General features: G+C 36.4%; 1 protein-coding gene across 3 annotated transcripts in view; it reads right to left on the bottom strand.

Moving 5' to 3' along the window:
• Positions 1-16,198, bottom strand: part of Kdsr (3-ketodihydrosphingosine reductase) — a 71,901-nt gene extending 55,703 nt beyond the window's left edge. The window contains exons 1-2 of one of the 3 annotated variants that reach the window (XM_081733696.1): positions 16,102-16,198; positions 4,111-4,231 (exon numbers count right to left, since the gene is read on the bottom strand). In XM_081733696.1, coding sequence (XP_081589822.1) covers positions 4,111-4,231; positions 16,102-16,124 — 144 coding nt within the window. In that variant the 5' untranslated portion in view covers positions 16,125-16,198. Of the gene's footprint in view, positions 1-4,110; positions 4,232-16,037 lie in introns of all 3 variants that reach the window. The other 2 variants (XM_081733698.1, XM_081733697.1) reach the window with 2 other exon arrangements.
• Between the last annotated feature and the right edge of the window lie 3,917 nt (positions 16,199-20,115).

Here is a 20,115-nt window from a genome sequence, read left to right as displayed (position 1 = left end):
TGATCATTACGTTAAGGAATTTTAGCTTCAAAAAAGTTAAAATTAGGATTTTAAAAAGTGCATTTTAGGATTTTATAGGGTTTCAAAAATGCTGTTTACGATTTTCTTTTACATTACAGAAAATTACCTTTTTGTACACACGATTATATTTTAGCGTTTTATATAGTTACTGTACACGTCGAAACCTAACTTTTAACACTAGTTTACTACACTTTAAGCTAACCAGTCTTATACAAATAAAAATATTAATAAAATTCCCTTCACCTGAAATTGTTACTGATAGTTGAAATTTGGTAGCGCATAAGCATAACCTGTTTAGAACTACAATGAACAGAACCTAAAATATTCATTTTTTAAATTCTCCTACAACTGAAATTTTGTGAGGTGTAAACATCACTTTACTTTCCTAGAATCACACCCGTTACTGAATGGCATAAACAAAGCAATCACTTCACTTTCTGGAGCGACACTGAACAACAAAATCTTTTGAAAGATTTTACAGATTTTCATTTATATTGAGTCGTATTACTACCTACCACTTACTTGTACCTTGCTACTTATCTAGGAAATGCAATGTTTCCACCATCTGTTGTGTTCGATCTGTAAGCGAAGTTTTTTTTTTTTTTTTTTTTTTTTCAGAAGAATGCGTTGGAGCTGGACTATGGGCATTGCATTTCACTCCTTTTTAGAGATTCTCCACAGGACAGAGACGATGCAGACTCGACGCTAGAATAGGCGCCGCTTGAGGAGTTTGAAAGCACAATAATCCATTGCACTGGTATCTGGACTCTTGATGAGAAGTCAGAAAAGGGAACTCCGGAAATTACAGTTTCCTGTTCCATACTGCAACAGAATTCCAGCGATGTTTCCGTCAAGTGGCTGGATGCCTTGTTCGGTGCAGTCTTGAAACGTCTTGAACCTACAATGATGACGTTTCATGCTGGTACATTTCAGTCAGGAATTAGTCTGGTATTACGTAGCATTGATTTTGACGTTTGGCTTCATCCTTCGGAGACGCAGTTTGTCCTTGTACGACAAACACACCACAATCATGAACCCTTTTGGGGAACTCTCTGTGTACTGGTAGAAGAATGTGTTTCGGCTCTTGGCTTTAACAGTTCTATATATAATGGCACGAATTTTACCATAGTCTGTGAGGTAAATCCACGCATCATCAAGGGTAACAACAAACTTCCACCGATTTCCCCCGAGATGACGTTCATCCAGCCTTGTACAGTTTTTTTTTTACCCGCTCAACATGACATGGTTTCAGGTTCTGCACACTGTTTTCGCGAACGACCGTGAAGGGAAAATCCCTGTGAAAGGCGCGGATGAGTGTTGCCTGCGATGTGTGGCATTTCCTAACCATCGCACACTACGTATGGGAATTTTCGGAGGTCGCCATATTCCAAACCATATGCAATAGCGGTGAGGTTCTCTTCACGGAAGGCCGGTTTTTAGCTGTTTGTGTCGGTGTAGTGGACCCAGGACTATATATTCCCGTATATTATATTATGATTGACAGTGGCACTATCTACACGAAAATTATGCACTTTACACATTTCTACGGTGCGTGATGATGTGAACTTAGCGTAGAAAAGGGCCACAATAAACCACTCCCAGAATTTGTTCAGTTTCGGGATCAAACTATTCTCGACTACACTGCTCTACTACGTGACTAACGAGATACTGTTGGTTGCCTTATGGCAATCTCACGGTGATGGGTTGCACATGTGCGATAGTTGCATATTGACTTCGGCTCAGTGCAAATGAATCAACCTTGTCAATAAAAATAGCCTATTTAGAACTAAACATAAAATTTTTACTTAAAAAAAAAAAAAAAAAAAAAAAAAAAAACTCATATTTGAAATGTTCTACAGTACAATCGCCACTTCATTTCTCTATAATAGCAGTGAGGAAAAACAGTTTGAGTTATTGTTTTTCAGGTAATATTCACGTTACTAAATAGCACAAACAGAGGATGTTCACTTTCTGGAGTGGCACTGAACAAAATATTTAGGAAGGCTCTTTGATGTAAACATCTTTCTATCGTCTGTCAAAATTTTCATAAATGCCGAAAAACTGCGTTCTACAACACATGACGTAAGAAGTGTATTTATACTGGCTATTTCCTAGGGTCCACACAAAATTTTCTAAATTGTTCCCCGAAAAACTTGATCCTCTAGACCTATCTGCGTGACAATGTAGTGCTTTTATCACCGATTAAATTAGAACGCTCGCGGAATACAGAAGTCACTCACTATGTGGACTCAAATCTTAATTCTTTTTATGTTTTAGTCACGTACCATCGTAAGCAAACTTATATCGGTGTGGTAAAAAAAAAAATGTCAACGAGATTAAATAACATACGAGGGACGCTTAAGAAACAAGATCTCACGGTATCAGGATTATCGGAACATTCGGCTACCTCCCAGCACAACATTAATAATATACAGTGGTTCCATAAGACGTACTCACAAACTGGAAACCCCACTTATGAAGCCTTAGAACCAGGAAGTTGGAATTAAATTTTGATGAAGTTGGAATTAATTAATGACCTAGGCAAAGTAAGTGGAGAGTAAATGATTTTTAATCTCCAGTCGGTTAAGTACGGTACACAAAAACTGTTCACTTTATGACAGAGGATTTCAGCAAATTTTCATAAGTACAAAAAATATATTAATCACAAGGATTAGCCTCTCTGAATTATAATGGTGACTTGATTTCGTATATACGCTGGAGAAGATACTTTTAATATTCTTGATTAGTCTACAAATGCATTTTCTAAGAAAGTGTTGAAAATCTTAGATTTTTTTTACTTTTTATTTTCACTCAAATGTTTTAGTGGAATATTTGTGATGAATATACTGAATAAATAACGTAAAAATCCATTCGATTTAATATTCAAAGGGGAAGTCTAGTCTAACGGAAATGAAAGCACTACTTGTAGCATTAAAATGATTATGATTTTATAAATAAAAATACGCAAAGGTACGTAGAAGTTATTTATTTTCTTTATTATAAATAATGCGTATAACATTTGTGGCTTTAAAGCAGAAGTTCCCGGATTAGAGTGTTTTACACTTTCATCTATATGGCTATCAAATCACACACGAAACACAGCACTACATAACCTTAAAAGGCACAAACTATGACTATCTATCTCCATCAGCGGTTTACACTGCTTTGGTTACGTGACATGCACGCCGCAAACGATGAACGTACGCCAGTATTAGAAAACTTATTATTCACTCTTGCAGCAATAATAATAATAATAATAATAATAATATTATTAATAATAATAATAATAATAATAATAATAATAATAATAATAATAATAATAATAATAATAATAATAAATGTCTGGTGGAGGGCAACATTATGCATATTTCTTACAGGGTTCTCCATTTCCTCCCACATGCTTATTCCACCCACTGTATCAAAATAATTTACTTTCATTAATTACCCGCCTCCTTTACGCTCAAGAACATAATTTTGGGACGTGAATATTTTTTATCTGATAAAAACTCAAATATTGATTATTACTTCAGACTCCACTTGGCAGTAAATTTCGTTTTACATACTTTCATTGCTGTACTATTGTGGCACCAATAACACGATTGCCGTTTGCTTATTTCTTCATTGTGTATGTGTGTGTGTGTGTGTGTTAGTTTAACGTCCCATGATTATGAATTGGGAGATGATGATGATAAGAAAGACGATAATGATGGACTGATGAATATTGGAGGAAACGTGAGAATCCCGAGAGGACCCACAGCACCCGGTGTATGTCCACAACAAAGCCCATATGGCGAAAGCTGGGATCGAACCAGGGACCCTACGCGCCAAGTGATTACCGCTCTACAACTGAGGCACCGCGGCCACTTAGCGTTTGCATATAAAATATTATCTACATAACCAGTACTGTATGAAAATTAAATAACTGAAACATAAGGTCTGCGTCATAAGCAAAATAACCAATATATTTTAAAAATAACAAGTATTTTCTCTATATATTTAATTTTTATCTAAGTTACCTTATACTACTACACAGTAAACTAAACTAAATAAATAAAACACATTATATGCGTCTGTACCATCTGTACTTACGAAAACGTGAGCACCTGTCAACTCTGCAGGTCGTGTTTTCAGAAGAAAATGGAAAAACAACACTATCAAAGTGCATGTAATCAAAAAACTTGCTATGAAATCTATCATTGTAGTAAATAACCTGAAATAATAAGAAGATCTATGACGACAATACTAATTAATAAAAACACAAACCATTATACAACTTAAAACTACACAGGTCCTTCTGAGTGTGTTACTAAAGTGTATCACAATATCTTGGGAACAGATTTCTCACATCAAAATAAGAAAGAAAAAAAAAAAGTTCATATGGACCTATGCTCAAAAGTGGATAGTTTCGGAGTTACAGGGTGCCGAAAACGTGAAATATATGAACTTTAAAAGGTTCGTAGTTCCACTACTATAGGGCCGAATATAGTCGGGTCAAAAAATCAATTAGGAACTAAAGCGTATTCAACGTAAGAACCACACCGGAGATAAACAAAACAGTTTGTATCACTCCGCGTCAAGCACGTGCTTCACGGCGAAATTTCTGCTTCGGTCAGCTGTTCTTTTTCCATGCGTTCCTCGATCTCAAAAGCAAGCATAGCTAAATTTCACTATGTCATTCACTAACACAGTAGGATTGTTTTCCAGCAGTTTATTGAACACGTTTAAAATAATTCGTTTTTCCCCGCTCTTCAATGGTTTTCCTTTTGGATGTTTCATAACTTGACACTGAACAGAAGCACTACATGTAGCCGTCATGTTTTCAAATTGTAAGGTGACTGTTGGGGGCGGGACTTAAAATGACTGTTGCAATCTCTGCGTTTCTTAAGGACAGCCATTACACTTTTTTAAAAACGGTTTTTCTTTATTGTGGTTGTTAAGAGCAATTCAAAATATATTAAATTTGTACCGAAACATATTATATAAATGTTTATTCTCTACTACATTTACTATCTACTGTTTCTCTTAAGTGTTTATCATTTGTTGTTATAGATACTTATTGGTTTGCATGTTAGCAACACTATGACAATTTTTTTTTTCTCGATAACGGAAGGTAAAAATCACAGAATATGGCATATATTTTATCAGTAATTTGTAATAGTATATTTTGCTCCGTGAATTAATATTGTTTTCGTCTCGTCTAACAAATGGATGAAGTTAATTATACGAAACAATGTGAAAAAAAAATAGTTCATCTCTTTAACCAATTACAAATAAGCAATTACGTCAATCACGGAACTATATTTATAACTCCAGCCAATTACATTTCATTGTAGTACGTCATTTGTTTACCCCAAGTGTGATTCTTACATTGTATACACTTTAGTATGTGAACTATCCAAATATTCATGTTTGAGATTGCTCCGGTACTTGCACGCCAATTTTCAGAGAAGTAGGTGGAGAGTGATCAAGTACTATGAAACAGCCTCTCTAAAAACAATTGTACAAGTACCGGAGGTTCTAAAAGTTGGATATTTGGATAGTTCACATACTAGTTCCTACGATCGGTCCTATAGTATGGTACTCTGGACTTTTAAAGTTCATTTTTTCACGATTTAGGCACCTTATAACTACGGAACTATGCACTCCCGACCACAGGCCCATATGAACTTTTTTTTTTTTCTTATTTTGACGTAAGGAATCTATTTCTAAAATATTGTGATAAACTTTTGTAACACCCTGTATCTGTTTTATTTTACATTTTGACAAGAAGAAAAAAGTTGAATTATTTTCTCATGTAGTCACTCTTACATTTACGTATTAATGTATCTTAGATTGCACTTTACAATTTTATAAATTCCCTTGTCATGTCCACCATCTGCCAGTCCACTATAAACGTACTGTCAACTTGTATTAACTCTGTCTTACTAGTAATGTCTTCCTTCAAGAAAGATGTTCAGCAAGATCATTGAGACCTACAGTATGACCCTATAATCTTCTTAAAGAAGATGATAGGAAAGGGCACGTTACATAGAAGATCTATGCACCCACGAACTACACTGAATTGAAGTCTCATTAAGGTTGAGGACACGTAAATGATACGCTCCGTCCTTCATAATTTCGGTATTTCACGAGAATACAACATTAAATGAAACATTTACTTCAATAAGAGAAGAAGCACTTATTTAAATTTCAAGCTTGCTGTTATAAATGTCAATTATCTTCCAAGTTATAAAATGTTGCGTTCATTACACGGAAGATACACACATCTCAGAAATCTCAATAATAAAATATGTACGAAAAAAAAAGTAGCAATCTTTACTGCTGGAAAAAGCTTTTTTTTTTTTTTAATTGCAGATGTTTATGCACTACATCGATCTATGACACCGTTTTCAAGGATCATGGAGGCGAGTATGAAAAATTTAAAATGAAACAGTTACAGTAAGAGTGGTCGATTTACAGGACTTTTCACACAAATCGTAAAATTAAACAATAAGCTTTTTACAAAAACAGTGAATAAACTTCCAAAATATACTGATGAGGATTAAGTAACATGAAAAGACCAAAATTAAACCCACCAAATATTCTGGTTAAATTTTTCTTTACAATACTACGATAGGAGAGGTAAAGGAAAGAGTGCGGTAATGCACCAATAAGGTAAGTTGTTTTGTTCATAAACAGTAGCTTGTACATTTTTCAGTAAACTTCATGAACAATAACAATACACTTTTCAACAATTATATTGTTAACAATATATCTGAACTTCATATATACTCACTACGAACTCACTTATGTAGTGTTCTGTATATTTTCTTGCTTAAATCATCCTGCTATCGGATATTATTTAATATCTCCCCCAAATCTATCGACGGCTCCAGATCCAGTACTAAGTTATTACGAGCCGTTGTAAATGTCCTCATTCACGCTTATACCCACCGTTGCTGACGTGCCTGCTCCTTACAGACGCACCCCTCACCCCTCCTGCTGTGACTCGATTAGATAGCATTTGTGCTTTTTAGTGGTCACCTAGCGTATGTAGGTTCGTGTTTTATGCAGTGTATTTTTATGCCATACGTCTGCACTGCCCATATGGAATGCCTACAAGTCATTTGGGGGAGAAACTAGATAATATCTCTGCTATCTTTTGGCTAAATTTTTAACGATAACTAGTACTACTACCAAATCAAAAATTAAATATTCCGTCGGTAATAGCTTTGAAATGAAACACTCAAATTCATTCAATTGATTAGTAACATCAGCAACCTAAAAATGGCCCCCATTGATGTAGCTGACATGTTTAACTCTATTTCTATTTTCTAACAATATGACGGTATACTACTGTACATACAAAATTACCGGTGGTGAATATAGTGATACTACCGTCAAGCAGTATGCAACATAATTAAGTGGTAAAAAAAAAAAAAAAAAAAAAAAAAAAAAAAAAAAAAAAAAAAAAAAAAAAACAAGAGACAAAGGTTTCAGCAAGTAACTCTTTATTATACACTTACAATAATGTGTCAGTGAAAGCATGTAAATGCTGGACATGTACTGCAGTCATAGACATCAATGGATTGCACTATCCAGTCTATGTTTAGCAGCTGAGCGCACCTTCCTATGTATGCCTGAGAAAGAGTTTTGCCAATACTGGGAAGGAAGTTCAGAGAAGGTTTTCTTCCACCTCTTGATCAGGGTTTCCTTGGAGTTTGCTTCCCATCCATTGGTGTAGACCAAAGCCTTGTGAGTTGCCCAGAAATCCTCAATAGGGCGCAGTTACGGGACATTTAGGGGCTTGTCTTCTTTGCGAACGTACCTAATTCCCAATTCGTCAAGTTTTGCGACAGTTGCCCTCGCATAATGAGCTGATGCCAAATCAGGTCAAATCACGTATCCCTCATTATTTGGATAATGTTCCTGTATGTAGGGTACCAGTCGGGCCTTGATACACTCCGTTATGTATGTATTCGCGTTGATGGCACCCCCAGAGGTAATGAAAAATGGCTCCAAAGCCCCTTTGGGTCCAGCAGCGAGCCATGCCATCAGTTTTGGGCCAAATTTTGCCTTCCTGTTATATTTGATGTCCGGATTTGTATCCTTTCCCTTCTTCGTGAAGTACTTCAATGGCCTGTTGCATTTGAACGGATAGTAACTCTCATCATCGACGATGACATCAAGTGCAAATGGACTTTTCTGGTTCCTTTGAAAAGAGTGGCGATCCTTTATCGTTGTCTCTTTGCTTGGCCCTCGTTGACTTTGGGGGCATTTCGCTGCTTCCTTTGTATGTACCCCATGCTCTGCACTACTTTTTTCATCGTTGCATGGTGATGACCATACTTTCGTCCCATCCACCTGTACGATACACCAGGCCTTGATGACATTCTGCGTGCAAGGGACCGCCTTTGGTTTTTATCAAAAGTAATCCTTGGGCGTCCACTTCCCGCATTCCTTTTTGACCCTTGTCCACTCTTGACCCTTCCTATTGTTTTATAAACCCACGACCTGGCATATCCAAGCCCTACGAACTTCTTCACCACTTCCGCAACTGGAACATCAGGGTGCAGTTCAAGGAACAATTCAACTTTTTTTCGCCTTTCCTCTTGTTCCGACGCAGCCATGGCACTGAACATGTCAGTTTCCTTCTGAGTCTTCCATGATTTCCTGTCACGATATCACTGTACACGTAGACGTGGCTACGCCCACCACCCTGTTCCATATACCAGTGTTCCACCCATTAAACTTTTTTTTTTTTTTTTACCACACGTTAATTCGCATAAAATTATATCGTATTTCTAAGTATACATGAGTGAACTAGTGGTGAACGGTATCTTTAATCGGCCTTTGTGCTGCATAGGTCCAGCAGGTTAAGACTTGGGTAGGATTAGATTAGGTTGAGTTGGGTTATTCCAGTTTATTTTCGCTCAGGTTCGATGTCCCTTGACTTAAACTGCGGCACTTAAAGCCCTCTAATCATGCATAGTTTAATAAATATGGATGTTGAAATACGTGAATTCTCTATGTCGAAAATTTTGTGTGATTTTTTCTTATTCTTTATATTTTGGTCTTCGGTCAATTCAAATAAAATCGACCAATTTCCAGGTCAAAGGTTGCTGACAAAATTTATTTATTTTTGAATTTTTTACCTAAGATTGTACCACATTTAGGGAGTTGAAAACGGGTATTCATTTATTTTTTAGCAGCGCAGGTTTGTTTGTGGCGGCCATTTTGTATAGGCGCCTGAGCGTATTTTGCACTTTTCAGAGGATTCTGTTAAACGCTGTAACTTTTTAGGTTTTAAAGGTAATGAGTTCAAACCGAAACCATATGAAAGATAAGGAATGGACAACGTTCTGTGTTTTGTGCATATTGAGACGTACTTTAGAACGTCGAAAAAGAAGCTTTGAACATTGAGGTTGGAAACCTAGGAATGGCCATTTTGGAATGTACATTTTGAAATGAAATAAATAAGACTCACCTTCAATTCTTTGTGTGCATAGAGACTAAGTAGTAAACGACGTTGTAAACAAGTTTCAGATCTGAGAATTATATACTTGATTTTTTGGAAATGTTTAAACTTGGCGAATTTTCGAAAATCGAGTATTTTCACCATCAAATATCTTAGGGAGGACACAAGTGAAAAATCCCAAATTTACACAAAATAGACGATAGTTGTGCAGTAACAAGTGAGTAAAATTGCATCACTGAGACTTGAGTAGTTTCTGAGTTATAAGTTGTTGCAGTGATGTGATATTCACAACTTTAAAAACTGAACAGATGCGCAGGTTTTGTGTTGATATACACAGTGGCCCAAAAGTAGATATAGTATCTCAGGCATACAATTTATCTATGTTTCATTAGAAGAAGTGCACTGAAACAGCAAGAAATTCGAGATTTGCTCCTTGTAAAAGAGTTATTAATACCAGATCATATCATAGATTTGTACCTCTGACAAAAACAGAAATCAGATATTATGAATACCCACAATGAGATGAATTTTTCTGATTGCAGCACTTCAGTACTTCCAGAACATAGCATGTTGTGATTTGTACCTAGTGATACCGTAGCCTGTATTTATGACAAAAATGGTGGATGAGGAAATTGAAGACATCAGTCAGGAAAATAACGATCTTTTTGATCACTTTTTTCATTCCCATGGCCCAGGAACCTCTTTTAAACTATGTACAAATGAGAAAGTGTGGGTGCAAATGGAAAGGCTCTAGAACACAGCCCCCCCCTTCCCTTCCTATAGGTTAGCACCTAGGATGGTTCCTTTCTGTACCAAAGTTTAATATTTAATTGAAATGGTATTGCCGTGCGAGCGTCAGCGAGTGAAGGCGGGTTAGAGCCCTGCAGGGCATGATGTTTTCAGTCTTTATTACAGCTAAATGGGAAGGGGGACCTGTGTTCTAGAACCTTGCCGTTCAAATCACTAAGGTTCGCCGGAAACTCTCACCCACAGAGTTCACAACTTCTACAGATCGTACTTTCAATATCAGTGCCAAACTGTGTACATAAATTAGTCAACTATATTTATCTCATGGCAGCGCTGTAGGAGTGATTCCATTTCAAATCGTCCAGGGTGGTCCACACGACTGTCTCAGATTTAGCTTATTTTTTAAAATAAGAAACTACATACAAAATTATTAGACCCATATTTTTTTCTTTTTGCTGAAAAAATTTTTTCTTCAATTTACAGCCTTCCAAAATGGCCGCCCTCCTCTCGGATAGCTCGAAAAACTGAAAAAAATGTCAAATTAAAACTCTTATTATAAAGAAACGAGTGTACTTCGTAACATAATCGCAATAGCAGGAAGAGTATATAGTTGTATGTTTCGGTGGAGGGCCAAAATTCGTCCAATAGGAATCGCGCAATTCACTCGCAATGTTGCCAACTTTGGTGAAATTTTTGCTAACTTTAAACATTTTTTTTCTGTCCTCTCTAGCAATATCAAACATCTGCTTCTAGCATCGAAATCTACTCCATAAGGTCTCTTGAAAATATAAAGGACTTACGTTTCTGATTATTACATCCCACGTTATAGCATGATGAAAAGCTGAAAATTTCATTAAGACGCCATGTTTGGACGCCATTTTCTCAAAAAACCCACCTTTTAAAAATCTGAATTTTTCACATGTATTGGAGAAGTACCTAAGTATTTAATTTCCGTTAACCGTTCATGCGGCTGCAGCCCCTAACATTCGCAATTAATTATTGAAATTTCGATTTTTGTACTTGCAATGTAAATATTTTGTATGGGCATTTAGGTCCTATACACAAGGCGATTTGAAAGGGAGTGTGAAAATTTTGAGAGATGAATCCTGACATCAAATCCAGTAGAAAAGTTCCTATAAACAAGAGTCGAATTCCGCTTCGTTTTCGAGTTACAGGGTTTCCAACTCGGGACCCAAAATCGGTTCGGGACAATAGAAAATAAAATATAAATATCGTGTTAAATCAGAAACTGTGTGTTAAAGCTTTGATAAAGTTCAGAAAGTTGATTTGTATCAATATGATAATTTTTACGTGCGTTACAACTCGGTTGGCAGTGTTGCCAAATTGCTAGAACTTTTATTTGTCTCCAAATGACACTACGTGAATTTTATTTGATATTCGGTATTCATTAATGATTGCAAACATCACACGAAGCAAAATTTTCCCTCATATCACCACGGTTTTCGAAAACTTACATGTATTTCATTAAAAGGTTTTATCTCGTGCGTTATTGATAGTTTGTGTGATTCGGTGTCGTGAACATCGTCGTAGTGTTCTCCGGAACAATGAAAATTGTTTACACTGGTAGCATGACATTGTAGTGCACTAGTTAAGTGTTTGTGTGAATAACAATGGTGAAGTCCTATTACAGGAAGGACCGTATTAAATGTGTTGATTATGCTAAAAGCCGTAAGATGATTGTGTGCAGAAAGAATTCTAGACAAAAAAATTATCTTGCGTACATGGATTGCGTACAGACGTACTATTAGGGGAGGATGATTATTTGTGTCCTGTACACAAGGCGATTTGAAAGGCAGTATGAAAAATTTTGAGAGGTGAATCCTTCACCGTAGTCTAGGTTTCACCGATAACGGTCGTTTTAATGGCGACACGTTCATGTTTAGCATGTTAACTGTCTGGTTAATGGTTTCTAAATCTACATTCAGAGGAACAAATTCTTTATCTTGCTGGTGCATAATTTTATATTTACATCTTCTTTCGTGATCACCAATATATCACACACATTCACGTTGTTCACGGTAAATATTCAAAGCACCCTTTACACGAATAATCATCCTCTCCCAATACTACGTTTTGGCAGACGCGCTGTACGCAATACATATATTTTACCGCAAGATAAAATGTTTGTAAAGAATTCTTTCTGTACACAATTATCTTATGCCTTTTAGAATCATCAACACATTTAATACCGTCTTTACTGTAATACACTAAGAAAAAAAAATGTAAGTGGCGCGCTTAAAAAAATAGGTTACATGCGTAATTCCTGTAATTTTTGGACAACGTACAGCAGACGCATAACTGAAAATGCATGTTTTATAATACTTTCTGTATAAGTATTCCATCTATACGTACTTTCTGTATGAAACAATGTAGGCGGTCGGGATCTCACATACAAATGGACGTATATAACATATAGCTGACGAAGGTAACATAAGTATATGCATGTGATATACGGAAAACTGTTAGATGTCAGACATCCTGCAACGGCATGATGTAACGACTAAGGGCAGTGCCTATGTAGCATACGGATAACGTATGCTCCGTACTGATTTCTATAGTAAGCAAGAGGATAACGTATATTTGTACAATATGCCGCTTTACGGAAACGGATTTTTCTCTGTGTAGGACTTCCCCATTGTTATTCACACAAACACTGTAACTACTGCACTACAATATCATGTTAGCAGTGAAAACAATTTTCATGGTTGCAGAGAACACTAGGACGATGTTCACGACACCGACTCTCGTAATAAACTGTTTCGTGGTTGCAGCAGAGCTTCTTGATTAAGTTTGAACTTGATGCGTGGAGTTACGAGAGGTTTTGCAATAATAAAAAATATTTCTTTTTCTTCTTCTTCTTCTTCTTCTTATTATTATTATGACAACTCACACAGACTTAGTTTTTATTTGACATTTTGGTTTTACTAATGATGGCAAACATCAAGTGAAATTCACACGTAATGTTTCAAACTATCAATAATGAACGAGATAAACCTTTTAATGAAATACATGTAAGTTTTCAAAAACTGTGGTGATGTGGGAAATTGTGCTTCATATGATGTTTGCAATCATTAATGAATACTAAATATCAAATAAAATCCACGTAGTGTCATTTGGAAACAAAAAGTTCTAGCAAGTTGGCAACACTGCCAACCGAATTGTAACGCACGTAAAAATTATCATATTGATACAAATCAACTTTCTGAACTTAATCATAACTTTAGCAGATAGTTTCTGATTTAACACATTTATATTTTATTTTCTATTGTCGCGAGCCGATTTTGTTCCCGAGTTGGAAACCCTGTAACTCGAAAACAAAGCGGAATTCGACTCATGTTTATAGGAACTTTTCTACTGGATTTGATGTCAGGATTCATCTCTCAAAAAATTCATACTCCCTTTCAAATCGCCTTGCGTATAGAACCTAAATGCCCATACAAAATATTCACATTGCAAGTACAAAAATCGAAATTTCAATAATTAATTGCGAATGTTAGGGGCTGCAGCCGCATGAACGGTTAACGGATATTAAATACTTAGGTACTTCTCCTATACATGTAAAAAATTCAGATTTTTAAAAGGTTGGGCTTTTTGAAAAAATGGCGTCCAAACATGGCGTCTTAATGAAATTTTCAGCTTTTCATCATGCTATAACGTGGAATGTAATAATCAGAAACGTAACTCCTTTACATTTTCAAGAGACCTTATGGAGTAGATTTCGATGCTAGAAGCAGATGGTTGATATTGCTCGTGAGGACAGAAAAAAAAATGTTTAAAGTTAACAAAAATTTCATCAAAGTTGGCAACATTGTGAGTGAATTGCGTGATTCCTATTTTACCAATGGACGAATTTTGGCCCTCCAACAAAACATACAACTTTATACTCTCCCTGCTATTGCGATTATGTTACTAAGCACACTCGTTTCTCTACAACAAAACTTAATTTGACATGTTTTTCAGTTTTTCGAGGAATCCGAGAGGAGGGCTGTATATCGAAGGAAAAGTGTTTTTTTCAGCAAAAAGAAAAAATATGGGTCTAATAATATTGCATGTAGATCCCATATATATATATATATATATATATATATATAAAGTAAATCTGAGACTGTGATGGGGACCAATTGTGGTTTGCCTGGACGATTTGAAATGGAATTGGTCGTAGGCAGAAAAGGAATAACTGACGACTTTCGTTTTTTGTACAATCCGCGGCAAAAAAACTGCAACATGAGCATATAAGTTTATTGTGAAATGACAAAGTCTTTTGCTCCAAAAGAAGCGTGCACGGGAGGAGGCCGAGGTTTATCCTGGCGTGATTCGTTCCACTTAGACGTTATGTTCATTCCCTGTGCTGTTAGGCGTAGTTTCACAATAAACTTACATCCTCATGTTGCAGGTTTTTTGCCGCGGATTGTACAAGATATGATTCATAAATTAAGCACACTTTACCCATTTAACATTACTTTCGTGTTATTTTGACTTTTGCTATAAGTTTATATTCACTCCAATGACGCTTCCATGATATTAAGTCCCAGTGAAGAAAACCCGGCAAGGTTGTAGAACACAGGTCTTCCTTCCAATTTAGTTATAAGAAAGACAAAACAACTTGCCCTGCGGGGCTTTAACCCGCTTTCACTCGCCGACGCTCGCTCGGCAATACTGTATGAATTAAACATTAAACTTTGGTACAGAAAGGGACCAACCTAGCTACTAACCTATATGGGGGGAGGGACGGGGGAAACACGCATGAACTTCTGCTAAATTATTACTACAAAAAAGAAATGCATCTTTTCCTGTTCCGGATAAGGCGAAACTTCACACCCCGTCTGGCAACGCTGGGGTGCGTCCGTATGGGATAACTGGTGTGTCGCCGAACCAATTTTAGGAAATTTACCGGATGATCTGGAGAATTATTTTGGTTAGTGAGGGAAAGCTAATCTAATCCAATGTAACCCACGTTATCTAATCTAACCTAATGTAGTACACACCTCTGTTTTGAAGGTGACTTCTAACTCAACCTAACGTAATACAGTATATTTGGAGTATGTTTAGTACAAGGCGTCCAGAAGCACGTAAAAAACACAAAATTTACAGGAGAAATGAATGATGAAAGTACTTAGACGTAACAGAACGTAACCAAATCTAACCTAACCTAACCTAAGGTATCCTAAGCTAACCTGAACTAACCTAATATTTGTAGAAATAAGCGAAATTCTACCATTTTTTTGGGAAATTATGTTGGACCCATACACTAATATAACATAAACTAACCTAACATAAACTACCCGAACCTAACCTACACTTATCTAAAGTAACATAACCTACCCTAAACTAACCTAATGTGAACAGAAATTACCAAAATTGTAACATTTTTTAGAGAAAAGAGCTGGACCCCTTCTGCTAAACATAGGCCGTATATTTTTGTATTTTTTCTATTTTTGTATAGTTTGGCGATACAGCAGAAATATCATTCCTATAGAGCAGGCGCGTCAGTGACGGCGAGTATGCGCGTAAAAGAAAAATGTTACCAACACATATTACACCATTCTGCTAGGTGATCATTGCAAGGTAGTTTCGTACTAGTTGCATAGTAACAGACCACATTTTTTAACGCTGTTTCTATGTTCATAAATTACTTTCATCTCCGCGTACATAAATAAGTTTAAATATTTCTCGACGTTTGTGCGTTAACACATTTTACCGATAAATTATAAATAAAACAATTTCGTATTCTAAACCTGCACACTGAAAATCTTTAGATATTACTCTTTCTTTGTGAATTAGTATATTTTACCTAACAAATAATTACTTAGATATTGTCTCCAAAATGTTTATCTGCACCGAAAGAAACTACTCACCTACTACGAACAAAAAAATACATAAACTGAAGCACTGTTGCCAACACTTATTGGCAAACTGTCGTTAAATTTAGCTCCTAAAGTCGCTAAAACTATTATTTGTCAAATCTAACAATAAAGTCAGAAACCAAGTAAAATTATTTACTTATTTGCAAAGGAACACTCTTTTCTTTCCATCTTTGGGGTTTTCCCATGGTCAATTTGAAAAAAATAGAAAAAACACAGGTCGCATACGTCAGTCATTTTATCAGTTCCATAGCTGTGTACCTGGGGCAAGGAGGGGCACTTGCCCCCCCCCCCTCTGCTTGATATTTGTATAGATTTTATCAATAGAATAGTAGTAAGTCAGTGAAAAACGCGAAATTTTACTTCAATCAAGGGGTCTTGCCCCCACAAACTAAATCTGAAATGACGCTACTGCTGTACCAGCGGCGGCTGGTACTATATGTTGCATGGTAGTGCAACCGGATATATTTTTTTTAATACTAAAAATATTTTTAAGTATTAAAGTAGTGTATCAGTAAAAAATAACCCTTAGCTCTTGAGCGCAAAACAGTATTGATGCATTTCTGAAAAAAAGTCAATTAAAAAACGGAAAGAAATAGAGAGAATTACATTTCCAGTGGCAGCGAACGTTGCTACTGGAAGCAGTAGCATTGAGCATATGGCAGCGAGCTCCTATCTCTTAACATGGGGAAGTGGATTTATTTTTGCATCGCTCCTATCTTCCCGTATTGCTCTCTTGCGGTTGCACTTTCTTCCGCAACTGGTCAGCTGCTGCAATAGTTACGAATTCCTCCGCTTAGCAGCGCTTGACTCAATTGATAGGGTGAGGGAGATACAGACGCTTGGAAGAAAGAAGTTAGGCCTATATATTCATTAAGGTGTTTTTCTTTTTTTTTTTTAACAGCTACTAGCTAGGTATGGCCAATTCCAGAATTTTTACTTTCCGGAACCCGGAAAGTAAAATCTGAAAAATTCCGGACTTTTTCCGAATTCCGGAATTTTTCCGATTTCCGGAAAGGAATAACTCTTAAGCAAACTAATATTATTTATGAAAATAATGGCACATTTGACATACTTTCTGTAATACCGTACTGAACCCTGTTAATGGTTGAAGTTTTCCATAATCTGGTTTGAACTGAAATGCAGTATAATTGAAGTTAAATGTTCATCTATCAGTCTGTTTGTAATACAACTTTTTCGAAGAAACCCCATTCTACTTTTCATTCGCCAGATTAGGTATCATGTAGCTAGTTGGATTTTCAGGGGCCATATCTGACCAGCAGGCAGTAGTTTGCTCATCATTGAATTAGGGCATTTCGAATGAATTTTGACTACATCTAGTTACAGTATGTACCAGTAGCGGCTCGTAGTTTTTACAAGCACCGGTTGCAATGTTGCAATATCAAAGGTATATAGTTACGCGCAAGTGTTCCCATCCTCCAGCATTCTTGAGTCTTATCCAAAAAATATTCAGGAAATATGAAGAGGAAAGTCTTTTAAGTTCTATTTGTATATTATTGATTAAATTATTTCTCTAATATTGATTTAATATATAAGCTATTTCCTTTTTATCAAACAACCACTATCAATGTACGTTTATACGCTATTTATATACAAAACCTCTACAGTCATGTTATTAAACACGAGCTAAATCGAATATATAGTATGTGCTGTAAGCCATGAATGATGGCGTTAATCCGAAAAGAAGGGAAAAAAGCAAGAAAAGTGCATGCACGCAGTTAAACAAAATTATTTAATTATATAAACTATGCATTATTTTAGAATGGAAGGTCTTTCTTCGATCTTTTGGGCTTCAAATTTTTCTATGACTTTATTGAAATGTGAAATGCTGCTCGCCAAGTTTCTCTGAATAGAAAGCATCGCTACCGCAAATATTTTCCGCTTTATTTTCTTTAGGGTCCAGAAACACCTCTCTCCTCCGACAATATGCATTTTGTTAGCATTTCTTTGTATAAATATATGGTACAAAAAGTCCATTTTCAGAAACCACGTATTTTTGTCTGTAAAGAAGCATGAAATCTAAGATGTTTTCCTTCAAAAATGAAAAAAAAAATATTCCAGCAAATTAGGCTAAAGAAGCCTGTGTGAAGTTGGCCCCCCAAAAGTTTGGGCTACACGAGATATTTATTGGGCCAGAAAGTACTTCATTTGGGCTGTTTGGGCTAGCAACTTTTAGCGTTTGGGCTACTCTGGAAACAAAGTTACAGCCTCACAAAGTTTGAGGGGCCAACTTCACGTTAGCCCCCCAAGTGTTTGGGCCAGACGAGATTTTTACTGGGCTGGATAGTACTTCGCTTGGGCTGATTATGTCAGCAACTTTTAACGTTTGGGCTATTATAGTTTCCGAAATATGGGCTATTAAACTTTCTGAAAAGTGATTTCCTGCTTCTTTTGTCGGGGCCAACTTCACTAATATGATATTTCTGACAAACGTGTTTATGGGAATTTACAGTACTTTGTGTCCACTAGCAATTTAGAAAGTTTCAAGGTTTGGGCTGTTTTCGGAACAGAATTAGAGCTTCATAAAGTTTGAAGGCCCAACTTAACGTTATCCCCCCAAGTGTTTGGGCCAGACGAGATTTTTACTGGGCTGGATAGTACTTCGCTTGGGCTGATTATGTCAGCAACTTTTAACGTTTGGGCTATTATAGTTTCCGAAATATGGGCTATTAAACTTTCTGAAAAGTGATTTTCCTGCTTCTTTTGTCGGGGCCAACTTCACTAATATGATATTTCTGACAAACGTGTTTATGGGAATTTACAGTACTTTGTGTCCACTAGCAATTTAGGAAGTTTCAAGGTTTGGGCTGTTTTCGAAACAGAATTAGAGCTTCACAAAATTTGGGGGGCTAATTTCACATTAGCCCCCAAGTAATTGGGCCAGATGAGTTTTATTGGGCTGGATAGTACTTCGTTTGGGGTGATTGGGTCAGCAACTTTTAGCGTTTGGGCTATTATAGTTTCCGAAATATGGGCTATTAAACTTTTTGAAAAGTGATTTTCCTGCTTGTGTTGTCGGGGCCAACTTCACTAATATGATATTTCTGACAAACATGTTTATGAGAATTTACAGTACTTTGTGTCCATTAGAAGTTTAGGAAGTTTCAAGATTTGGGCTGTTTTCAAAACAGAATTAGAGCTTCATAAAGTTTGAAGGCCCAACTTAACGTTATCCCCCCCAAGTGTTTGGGCAGACGAGATTTTTATTGGGCTGGATAGTACTTCACTTGGGCTGATTGGGTCAGCAACTTTTAACGTTTGGGCTATTATAGTTTCCGAAATATGGGCTATTAAACTTTTTGAAAAGTGATTTTCCTGCTTCTTTTGTCGGGGCCAACTTCAGTAATATATTTCTGACAAACATGTTTATGGGAATTTACAGTACTTTATGTCCACTATCAGTTTAGGAATTTTCTAGATTTGGGCTGTATTTGAAACAGAATTAGAGCTTCACAAAATTTGGGGGGCTAATTTCACATTAGCCCCCAAGTGATTGGGCCAGACGAGATTTTTATTGGGCTGGATAGTACTTCACTTGGGCTGATTGGGTCAGCAACTTTTAGCGTTTGGGCTATTATAGTTTCCGAAATATGGGCTATTAAACTTTTTGAAAAGTGATTTTCCTGCTTCTTTTGTCGGAGCCAACTTCAGTAATATATTTCTGACAAACATGTTTATGGGAATTTACAGTACTTTATGTCCACTATCAGTTTAGGAATTTTCTAGATTTGGGCTGTATTTGAAACAGAATTAGAGCTTCACAAAATTTGGGGGGCTAATTTCACATTAGCCCCCAAGTGATTGGGCCAGACGAGATTTTTATTGGGCTGGATAGTACTTCGTTTGGGGTGATTGGGTCAGCAACTTTTAGCGTTTGGGCTATTATAGTTTCCGAATAATAGGCTATTAAACTTTTTGAAAAGTGAATTTTTTTGCTTCTTTTGTCGGGGCCAACTTCACTAATATGATATTTCTGACAAACATGTT

This window comes from Thermobia domestica, chromosome 12 (genome assembly GCF_964235325.1).
Source record: "Thermobia domestica chromosome 12, izTheDome1.hap1.1, whole genome shotgun sequence".
NCBI classification, from domain to species: Eukaryota; Metazoa; Arthropoda; class Insecta; order Zygentoma; family Lepismatidae; genus Thermobia; species Thermobia domestica.
Note: the sequence above shows the minus strand (reverse complement) of the source record. Positions and strands in the feature narration are given on the sequence as shown.